General features: G+C 37.5%; 1 protein-coding gene across 1 annotated transcript; it reads left to right on the plus strand.

The window, feature by feature from the left end:
• The first annotated feature begins 1,888 nt into the window (after positions 1–1,888).
• Positions 1,889–11,288, plus strand: LOC132167351 (probable xyloglucan glycosyltransferase 6). The gene is made up of 5 exons (XM_059578297.1): positions 1,889–2,862; positions 5,537–5,845; positions 9,448–9,738; positions 9,848–9,961; positions 10,261–11,288. Exons 1-5 carry the CDS (start codon positions 2,179–2,181, stop codon positions 10,897–10,899), a joined length of 2,037 nt encoding a protein of 678 aa, XP_059434280.1. The 5' UTR covers positions 1,889–2,178; the 3' UTR covers positions 10,900–11,288.
• The last annotated feature ends 6 nt before the right edge of the window (positions 11,289–11,294 follow it).

The following is an 11,294-nucleotide window of genomic DNA, read 5'->3' on the forward strand; positions in this document are numbered from 1 at the left end:
CTGTCCTCTCTTCGATCTGCACGTTGCTGCTTTGGTCCAGACCCTTGGGTTGTGGATGTGAACGCTTGGCTATTGAGTCGAGTATCGGCTTGGGGATTCTTTGCTCTGAAGGCCGAGGAATAAGCTCTACCCTTTTTTTTTTGTTGACATGTCCGCACAAGAGGAGGGGATGGGGATTTGAACTAGTGACCTCCACTTCATTAAGTGTGGTCCCAGCCGATTAAGCTCTACCTATGCATTGTAAGGTGTCTGTTTGGTGCAAATCTATTTTTAAACCTGATGAATAGTCATGGGTTTGCAGATAATTTGTAATGGTTGGTTGGCATGTTGTTAACCTATGTAACTTTAGCTTCGGCTATGATTTGCTTTTAGAGCTTTTTGCTCTCTTTGTAAGAGCTCTTACTCGCGACCTTTTATCAATGAATGAGTATGTAATTTTTCCCCTTCAAAAAAAAGTTATGCACAATGCAAACAATTGGAGATTTATGCACTTGGTAAACTTTTCACTTTCTAAAAATTTATGAATGTTGAGACTTTCTATGAATATGAATAATGACTTTCAATCAATAATTACTATTACCATAATTAGGGGCATTAATTAGATACTATTTATTAACTTTTACAACCTTAAATATTTTTTTAGAAAAAACCTCTATTGTATAATTATTAAATGGGGCATAAAGTCTTCCAAGAAGTAGCTCAATCGGCTGGGACCACACTTAATAAAGTGGAAGTCACTAGTTCGAATCCCCCCCTCCCTCTTGTGCGGACATGTCATAAAAAAATAAAAATAAAAAAAAAATAAAATTGGGGCATTAATCAGACACTATCAATTATTTACGTATTACCATATTAGAGCCTTAAAATTCTTTTTTTAGAAAGGATCTACTTCATAATTATTAATTAGGGCAAAAAAAAAAATTTATTGTAAAATTATTAGTTGGGGGCTTTATTTAATTGGGGGCCCTAGGCAACCGCCTAAGTCGTTTGATGAAGCGGAGGTCACTACTTCGAATTTGTCTCCAATTTCCCTTCCCATGTGCGTATGTAAAAAAAAATGATTTACTTTGATTAATCGATGATTGTGGTAGTCAGACACTCTTTGGAGAGAATGAGATTTCAAAATTTTATTTTAGAGAAACTTCACAAAAGACCCTTAAACAATCACGTGTTTTGAGAAGATTCCACAAATTAAAAAAATTCTCAATTTTACTCATCAAACTTTCAATTTGATACAATTTACCCCCGCTGTCAATTTTTTCCGTTAAACTCTAATGGAAACCCCTAAAAGACCAAATTACCCTTCGATTTTTGTTTTTGTTTTTGTTTTTTTTTGTTTTTAATAAAAAAAATGAAGAAAAAAGGGTCACAAGTGACCCAACAGTGGGTCACCATGTGATTTTTTTTTTAATTTTTAATTTGAAATTATGTGGTAATTTAGATCCATATATATATTTTAAAAAAAGTTAGGTATAAATGATCATTTAGCCGCTTAAGATTTAAAAGTAACAACAGAGGGGTACATTGTATCAAATTAAAAGCTTGCTAAGAAATGATCCTCAAGAGTGAATCCTCATTCCACGTGACTACTTCTAAAGAAAACCTGAGGCCACTTTGGCTCGGGAATCCTCCTCTTGCGAAAAATAAAAGTTTTGATAAGAAGAAATTGAGAGTTTTTAATATTTAGAACAGTCTTCTCAAAATGCCTAGTAAATTAGGGGTGTGATTTTTTTTTTTTTTTTTGGGTTAAATGAGACTAGAAGACGAACCATAAGATTCATTAATTTCATTTGAAGGATAAGTGAAGTTTTTCAAAAATATAAAAAATAAACAAATAAATAAATAAAAAGGATCACATTCGTTAGTTAGCGGACGAAACAATGTGAAGTGGAAAAGTCTACCCTTCAACCGCACATGGCCTGCTTGCTGACTGGTTTTGAAAATCTGCAGAAACGAACAACAAAACTTGGTGCACTCTTTCCATTTTTAGCTCAATCCCCCTCACCCTCTCCCTCTCTCGTCCTCCTCCTCCTCCTCCGGATCACACCGACACTGACAAAATACCAAACAGATTTATATACATTCCACTAACAGTAGAAGAAGATCCATATATTCGATATTCGATATTCTATATATATATATATATATAGATTTATATATATCGCATTTTCAGTCTTTATGTCTCGACCTCAAAACTACGAGTTCCAGGAATGGTGGAACAAGCACAGAGAAAGTAGCCTTCTAGAACCTTCCTCTCAAAATCCTTCCACTGCTTCCCTCACCGTCGACATCCGTAGCCCCTCCTCCGACCGGGCGGTTGACAAGGGCCGAGCACGCAGCGCACGCCAGCTGTCCTGGGTGTGCCTCTTGAGATTCCAGCAAATCTTTTCCTGCCTCGCGTTCCTCACCAACGGCGTCGTTTCTCTCCTCCGCACTGCCAACCGTCGGATCGCGTCCCCGGCATCCGCCTCCGACTCGTCCTCCTCGCGGCTCTACCGTCTCATCAAGGCCTTCCTGATCACGGTCCTGCTCCTGCTCTCCGTCGAGCTCGTTGCTTACTTCAAGGGATGGCATTTCAGGCCGCCGTCGATGGGAGCGGTAGGGTTCGTGTACGCCAATTGGCTGGAGATTCGGGCCAATTACTTGGCGCCGCCGCTGCAGAGTTTGACCAATGTGTGTATCGTGTTGTTTCTGATTCAATCGGTGGACCGCGTTGTTCTGATCCTCGGATGCTTCTGGATCAAGTTCCGGAAATTGAAGCCCGTAGCGCAGATGGAGTACGGTGCCGCAGACGAAGAGAATGCAGATGCGGAGGATTACCCGATGGTTTTGGTGCAAATCCCGATGTGCAATGAGAGGGAGGTAAGAGCATGTAGGTTTCGAATCCCTTTCCACACTAGCTTTTCTGAATTCGAACTTAAATTATTGTAATTTTCTATTCGAATTCATTACTTAAGCAAGAACTCGGTTGCATTAAGTTTGGTGCTAGTTGTTTTGAGCTTGTTAAATGTCCGAATTCTAGCTGTAGATGAGTAGGTAGCTGCTCCTGATGTTGAATTTGTCGCGAACTTTCTGAGATGAAGTGTAAATTCTAGTTGAAATTTTGATATGGTGTGGTACGTGGATCTCTTTCTGTCGACAAATTGTGAGAGGAGGTTTAATACCATAGAGCATTGACATGTCTTCATGTTTTATGCTGGTTACTCTTCAATCACTCATTTCCCAAATATTACTATCAATAGCAGTAGCAGTAGACTAGTTTTAGTAATATAAAATCTTCACGTCTGGTCATCTTCGATATGGTACTCCTCTGCTGATGTTACCTTCTCTAGAAGGTTATGTGGCAGTTTGTGTAGAGTTAGTTTTAGGAATATTTCAATTGATTTATGTGGCTTTAGCTGCTCAATTTTCTTACTGCCCGTTAGGTTATGTGTTTGTTTTCCTGATGAACAAGTCTTTCCTTTTTGAGGAAGATTGATGCTACCATTAGTGCTATAGAGCAAGAGTGATGGGGGCTTGGAGTTAGAAGTTGGTACTTGAGTTTGCATGAACACTTGGTTGTGCAAGGTTTAGATCTTGCAGGAATAGTAAGCTAAATACAAGTGATGTGATTCTGCCTTAAATTATTCCTCCCCAAAAAAAAAAAAAAAAAAATGATAGTCAAGAGTAATCTTCAATGTATATTATAGAAACTCACATTTGGTCTTCATAAGACTCATGTAGCATCCCAATACTTTTAATCTTACATGACTCCCCAATAGTTGTGCCAACATTATACAATAGTGAACAAATTTTGAAAAATTACTCGTTGCAAGTGAAGGACTTTCAGTTGCGAATCTTAGTTCTGCTCCATCATCATCACATTCCTGAATGAGAAATGGTGTGGAAGTCATCCTACTCAGCTGCATCATACTAGCCAAAAAAATTACCTATATGATTGATCAATTTTGTTTTAGATAAGTATTAAACCAATCTCAAAAAATTAAATTTTACAAATGGGCTTTCACAGTTGAAGCATGTAGACAAGACAAATAGAGGTGAAAGGCAAAGATTTATACAACTGAATTTTTGTCTCCTTGTGCTTGTAACGTGTCTGCCATTGAGGATTAGTGTTCAAGTCAACAATTTTATATCCTTGTTAACTATAAGTAGGCTTTCCCAAGCAAATGTTGTTACAGATTCTTTTTTGAACTTTTATGACTGCATGATTAAGAGATCTTTTTTCTAGACTTCAAGATGCTACTGACTCAAATTATGTCCATACCACATGGTGTTGGCTTGTACATCCTCCTTTCCATCTTGGATCTTTTTAACGCCATATCTTCTACCAAGTCATAAGGCTTCATGTCTTCTTTACTCACAACCATCAGCCATTGTGTTATTTGGCCTTTCTATTGTTCTTTAGTGCCTTCCTGTTGTTCTTTATGTCCAAAGAATCTTAAATAACTCTCTTCTATCTTGTCTTTGATTCACAAGATTGAATACCTGTAGATTTTGTAAGTCAAAAAATGGGTAGAAAGTAGATACTTCATAATTAAAGGCATGTTAGGGATGGAGGTGTGCATTTTGACTTGATTTAATAATCATTTGATCTTATGCTTTGGCTATTTATATTGATTATTAGTTAAGCTTGATCACACTTTCTATATCTCTTCCTGTTGAAAGATTAAAAAAAAGAAAAAGGAAGAGATATTACTTACTATACTTATCAAAGAAAAAAAAAAGAATAATTATTGATGTTCTGAAAATGGTAATGGTATGCAAAGGGTGGTGGTGGCACGGTGAACTGCTATTGGGACTGTTTTCGAATAATTGCGGTGGCAGTCATTGTTCCAGAAGTTGTACTTGCAAGTTTGCATGCACCTACAAGTTTTTCAGTATGTGCACAGTTGAGAAATAGGTTGATTAGTACAATACAAGCACACTTGTTCTGATTCCAAGTTGTATGTATTTCTGTTAAGTGTATTGGTAAACTGAAAACTCTCTCTCTCCTAATGTTCCTACACCCATCCGCCCTTCGTAGTATTTTTCTCTCTCTCTCTTTTTTTTTCTTTTCTCCTTTTTATTGTGGAATCAACCATAGAAACCTAAATGGGAAATAAAATGTTTTTCTAGCAGTAAAGAAAATTCATATATGCTTAGTGTATGGCCCACAGAATGCAAAATGGTGGAATCCCTGCAAAAATGAAGCAAAGAAAAAAGCAGAATGACATCTGTGTAGTTTCCTGTTAGTTGGATTGGTCATTTTAGTTGAGTTGTGCCCTTCTTCAGCTATTGAATAATAAAGAATGTGAATTGGTCTATTCAATTTTCAGTATCTTTTTGGATATGGACTGGAGCAGTTATGAAATAGCATGTAGAAAAATTTCTTCAATCATTCATTATTAAATTTTGCATGTACGTAGTTATGTTTGTATGTATGTATGCCTATATTTACGTATATTGTTTTGTTTTAGCTTTTCATTGAATTTTGTATTGTTTCTTTCCCTTTTCCTCGTGTAATTATTAATATCTGCTATCCTTGGGTGCCAAACAGGTTTACCATCAATCTATTGCAGCGGTTTGTATCCAGGACTGGCCAAGGGATAGAATGCTCGTACAGGTTCTAGATGATTCTGATGAATTAGATGTCCAATCCCTTATCAAGGCAGAAGTACAGAAATGGCAACAAAGGGGTGTTCGCATATTGTATAGACATCGTCTCATTCGCACAGGCTATAAAGCAGGGAATCTCAAATCTGCCATGAGCTGTGATTATGTTAAAAATTATGAGTTTGTGGCGATCTTTGATGCAGATTTTCAGCCAGGACCAGATTTCTTGAAGAAAACTGTTCCTTATTTTAAGGTAACTGTATAATCATTATCTTATCTGTTAAGAATTCTATTGGAGTCAGCATGTTTGATGGTTAATGTTTTGATGTGAAAGCACCATGTGTAGTGTTTGGATTCTCAGCTTACATGATGACAATGTGTATAATGCACATGTAAATACATATGTTTTACATGTCCATACTTCAGCATAAACATAGTCAACACTTGTTTTTTATGTGGACAGTCCAAGAGAGCCTGGTCGTTGATTCTATTAGAATGAATTTATTTATTTTTTTCCTGGAAGTAAGAAGATACATTAGAAAGAGGAAAAGCCTCAGTCTTGATGCATTTCTTGGATTGGTAGCTGTTCATGTTGTTGATAGAATTTGAGATTGGCCTTTGTTGGACTTCATGATTAATTAGGGTTATGCAGAATAATGTGATTCTTTGTTAAATCATATCTATGTTTCATAGGAAATATGAAAGTATTTCAAACATGAGATGAAAGATGTGGTGCTTAGTTAGGTGGCTTCCAATCTTCTCAAATATTTTCTATAGCTTTCTTTCAATTTAAATATTGTGTGGAAGATGGTTCCTGTTTGCTTATGTGGTGCTTATGGAGAGAAAGAAATGCGAGATACTTTGAGGACTCTGAGAGATCTTTGGAGGAGCTCATGTCCTTCTTCTTCTTTAATCTTTTCACTTGGACAGCAGCTTGGCTAGCTCCATTAGTGATTAGTCTTTCTGAATTTCTTGTTATTTTTTTTTTCTCCTAATTAGGCGATCTCTTGTATACTTCCTGTGTATTAGGGTGCGACCCTTTGTGCTTTTTGGTATATACAAACATTACTTATAAAAAAAAAAAAAAAATCTTGCAAGAGTGTTGTGGAATTCGGTTTTTTGATGTTTGGAGTAGAGTGGGTTATGCCCAAACCAAGCTCTCGGACTGTTGGAAAGGAAGGTTTTGTAGGAATGATTTTAAAATTGTTTGGAATATAATCCCTTTTTGTTTAATGTGGTGCATGTGGAGAGAAATTAATAATCGAAGTTTCAAAGATTGCAAAAAGATGAGTTTGGTGCCACAACTTTATTTTTCTTAAATTACTCTTTGAGTGCGCCTCTGTTCAATATCTCTTTAACTTTGTAGATTTTTATATGCTTCCTTTCCTCATTCTTGATCTTGTTGGGTGTTTTTTTGTTGTATACATCTTGTGTACTTGGATTGCACCCCTTGTGCTTTTAATGAATTTGCTTTACGTACGAAAAAAAAATTTGGACTTTTTAGTTCTATGGGTTGTAGTTTTGTTGCCTCCAAGATTAATATTTTACCTTGCAAATTGTGTAAAAACATGTGAGTGAGTCTTTATCCTAGTAGTTTAAATTGTTCAAGCGTGATTTCAAGTTATCTATGCATGAGAATGCCGACAAGTTTTGGGGACATAGAAACTTAAATAACATCATGGGAAGGATATCCCTCTGAGGAATGTATTTTCCACAACAAAAGAAGTTATTGTTGGAAGATGTGAGGTTAAAATTTATAGCAGATTAGGATTAAGGATATTGGGTCTGGTGAGAACCTTAAATTCTGAGTCTTAAAGTTGCGTTTTGTATTCAACTGGAAAAATAAATGTTGAATATTGTAGGATATACAGACATCCTATGATATTGCTACATAGCTACATGCATACAAAGATAATAATAACATCTACACCCTCGGTAAGGCCCAATGATAGACGAAGAGCTATGCTGACAGTTTAAGAAGGCTTCCAGAACTCGGTGTTAGGATAAACTGATGTTGAAACTTCCAAATTTGGAAAAAGTTTATAAGAAATGCAACTCGCAAAGGCTTAATTCTTATGTATTATGGTCCCCTTGAACTAGCGAAGTGAGTGGGGAGGGTAGCATATTGGTTTGAGCCTACCTGCATGTCCCATTCCATGTAAGTTTCCTCAAATCGTTTAACAAGGATTTGGTAGACAATTCTTAAAGTTAGTCGAGATGTACCCTACCTAACATTTGGAAATAGTTTGCTCCTAATGTTTAGAAGAGTTTGCTTCACAAGACAGAAAGTCATTTTTTCTTCTTTACTAGGACCATAGAGAAATTGACTCATTTTTTCTTCTTTACTCTTTACTCTTGGACGGCCGCTTGGCTAGTTCCTTTAATGATTAGTTTCTCTGATTTTCTTTTTCATTTCTCTCCCTCTTAGGCGCTCTCTGTTTATACTTCCCGTGTATGAGGGTTAAGCCCCTTTGCGCTTTTTATATCATTATTACTTATAAAAAAAAAACAAGACAGAAAGTCAAAAGCATGAAAAATAGGACATATTATTACCTTGTAAAATGGAAGGGTCTGCCAGAGTTGGAAGATTGTTAGGAAAGGGATACAACACTGTGGCAGCTCAAGAGATAGATGAAAGAACAACTTGCACCCTACCAAGAAGGACATTGAGTTCTTTCAGTGAGGGTGGTTTGTTGAACCCTTCACTTGATAGTGGTGGTGGAATGTGGTGGCACCTTGCACCCATGCCAGCACTATATCCATGGGCGTGGAGGAGGCATTCCATGGGCAGGCAAGGTGTTGCGAACTGATGCTTAAGGTGGCAGCCAATGGTATTCTCCCTAGTGTGTCAGTTTTGGCATTGTGCACTGTCAATAGCATGGTAAAAGCCGTTTACACTCAATGGTTTGCTCAAGCATAGCGTGATAGGTTGCATGCTGATGTGTGATGTAGGCTTTGTGTTGCTATGGCAGCCTTCTCATGGACATGGTCATGGGCAAGCCAGCATGCAAGATAGTGGGTGCTAGTATGTGCAGTGCTATTAAGGCTGACAATGTGCAAGCTTGGATTAGGATTGGCATGGGCCAAGCCTCCATTTAGATATGCAGACAAGTGCTGGACATGGATAGACTACTGGGCCACTGACATGGGTTAGCAAAGAAGAAATTAAGTAAGCTGTAATGAATTAAGACGTGTGCACTGACTATGCAACTTCTAGGCCAAGTGATAGCCTGATGCTTGTCTCAGGATGTGGACAAATGAGCATTGCAAGATAGTCTCAACTCTAACCAACATATTGTTAATTTAATTGGTTTCCAAGTCTAAGCTAACCTAGTCTAATTTGTAGGATCTAATATCCTTTATAGTAATTTATCATATTTTCATACTTAATTTGTAGGATCGAAGCTAACATAGGATCTAATATTCTTAATGTTTGGGTGCAAATTTGATATTGTAATATGCTTGAAAATGCCAACTGTCTTTAAACCAATGGCATCCCCTTACCTCACAAGGGGCGGAGGGTGAGATCTTGGATTGTATCTCTTATGGGTGTGTGTGAGTTGAATTTACCCATAGATAGGGGAGAATTTTAATACTCCTTTTGTTGTGGTAGTGGTAGTTGTCTCTTGGTGAGGCGATTCCTAATCGATGTCAATGTAATTACTCAGTTCTTCCTTTCCCCCATCCCGTGACATTCACCATCTATAGACTCTATCGGCGCTTTTCTTTAACATGGAAAACGTTGTGTACATTGTTACGCAGACATTTAGTTATTTACAGACACAGGTGATCTACAAGTTCTGATTATCTGACTACAAATTTCTTTTCTTTTCTTTTTCTGCTTTTTTGTTGAAGGGGAATGATGATCTGGCATTGGTCCAGACAAGGTGGGCATTTGTGAACAAGGATGAGAACTTGCTTACAAGGTTGCAGAATATAAACTTATCGTTCCATTTTGAGGTTGAACAACAGGTCAATGGTGTGTTTATCAACTTCTTTGGCTTTAATGGAACTGCTGGTGTTTGGAGAATCAAAGCCCTTGAAGAATGTGGTGGCTGGTTGGAACGAACAACTGTTGAGGACATGGACATTGCTGTTCGTGCTCATCTTTGTGGATGGAAATTCATTTATCTGAATGATGTAAAGGTCTGACGTCTTGCCGTACACAGTTTCTTCAAATGTTTTGAGATGATCATAAGGTTTTCTAAACTTACTATTCCATTTTTTTGACAGTAACTTACTCTTCTATTTGCAGTGCCTTTGTGAACTTCCAGAGTCCTATGAGGCATACAAGAAACAGCAACACCGATGGCATTCAGGCCCAATGCAGTTGTTCCGTTTGTGCTTTGTTGACATACTTCGTTCGAAGGTAGGGAAGTTTTATTTACATAAGATGAAATTTGCATGACATCAAATACTATACTTAACAATTTATTAACCTTGATTATCAAGAAAATCAGAAGTTATTGAATGGTATCTCAAGGTAATAAGGAAACACAGGATTATGTGGTTGACTAATCATAGCCCTCTCCCATAAACAAACTAGGGAAGTTCCATTAAGGCTTCCAATCATAGAGATGTATCTATGCCCTAAAGAACTCCTAAATGTATTTCAGCTTCAGGTTAGTGTCATCTCTCATGTTAATGTTAATGTCTTTCACATTGCAGGTGAGTTTGGCCAAGAAAGCCAATTTGATATTTCTTTTCTTCCTTCTACGGAAGCTTATCCTGCCATTTTATTCGTTCACCCTCTTTTGCATCATTCTCCCCCTGACCATGTTCCTGCCAGAAGCTCAACTACCTGCTTGGGTTGTTTGTTATGTTCCTGGACTCATGTCTATTTTGAATATCCTTCCATCACCACGGTCATTCCCATTTATAGTTCCTTACCTTCTTTTTGAGAATACCATGTCTGTGACCAAATTTAATGCCATGATATCTGGATTGTTTCGGTTTGGAAGTTCCTATGAGTGGATAGTTACAAAGAAACTGGGAAGATCCTCGGAGACGGATCTAGTTGCGTTTGAGAAACAATCTGATCCACTAGCGGAAAGTACAAGTCTTCTTCACAGGTCGTCCTCAGAGTCGGGCCTTGAAGAGCTGAGCAAACTAGAGATGTCTAAGAAAACCGGGAAAACTAAGAGAAACCGTTTGTATCGGAAGGAACTCGCTCTCGCATTCATTTTGTTAACTGCCTCAGCAAGAAGCTTATTGTCTGCTCAAGGAATTCATTTCTATTTCCTGTTATTTCAAGGGATCAGTTTCTTAGTTGTTGGTCTTGATTTGATCGGCGAGCAGGTAAGTTGACCCCGACGATTTTGTTTGGGATTAATGTTGGAAACTATTCTCCAGGATATGGACTGGGGATTCATTCAGTTCGCCATGAGCGGAGCAAATGTCCGGACTTTCGTACCTGCTTTTTGTGGGTTATTGGCTCCCAGTTGAAGCGATTTTTCTTGATACTTGGCACAATTTATAGTCTATATATTTATTTTTGTGTAGAGGGGGCCTGTTGTATCATTGTTGCTGCCAAGTCACATTCCTTACCAAAAAGTTGTTTCAAGGTTTCAAAGGGATATGAGCGAGCTTGAAAAATAGTGAAGAGAATTAAGCATTCCCAATCTCTTTGTTTGTTATGCTAGTTTATTTAACTTCCAAACGTGGTTGGAGTTGTTAGATATTTTTACATTCTTTAATTTTTT

This window comes from Corylus avellana, chromosome ca1, assembly GCF_901000735.1.
Source record: "Corylus avellana chromosome ca1, CavTom2PMs-1.0".
NCBI classification, from domain to species: Eukaryota; Viridiplantae; Streptophyta; class Magnoliopsida; order Fagales; family Betulaceae; genus Corylus; species Corylus avellana.

Coding starts and splice junctions, on each gene's coding strand:
- LOC132167351 (XM_059578297.1), top strand. CDS start 2,179: ATGTCTCGACCTCAAAACTACGAGTTCCAGGAATGGTGGAACAAGCAC. Junction 5,846..9,447: donor AAACTGTTCCTTATTTTAAG/GTAACTGTATAA, acceptor TTTTTGTTGAAG/GGGAATGATGATCTGGCATT. Junction 9,739..9,847: donor TTTATCTGAATGATGTAAAG/GTCTGACGTCTT, acceptor TTCTATTTGCAG/TGCCTTTGTGAACTTCCAGA.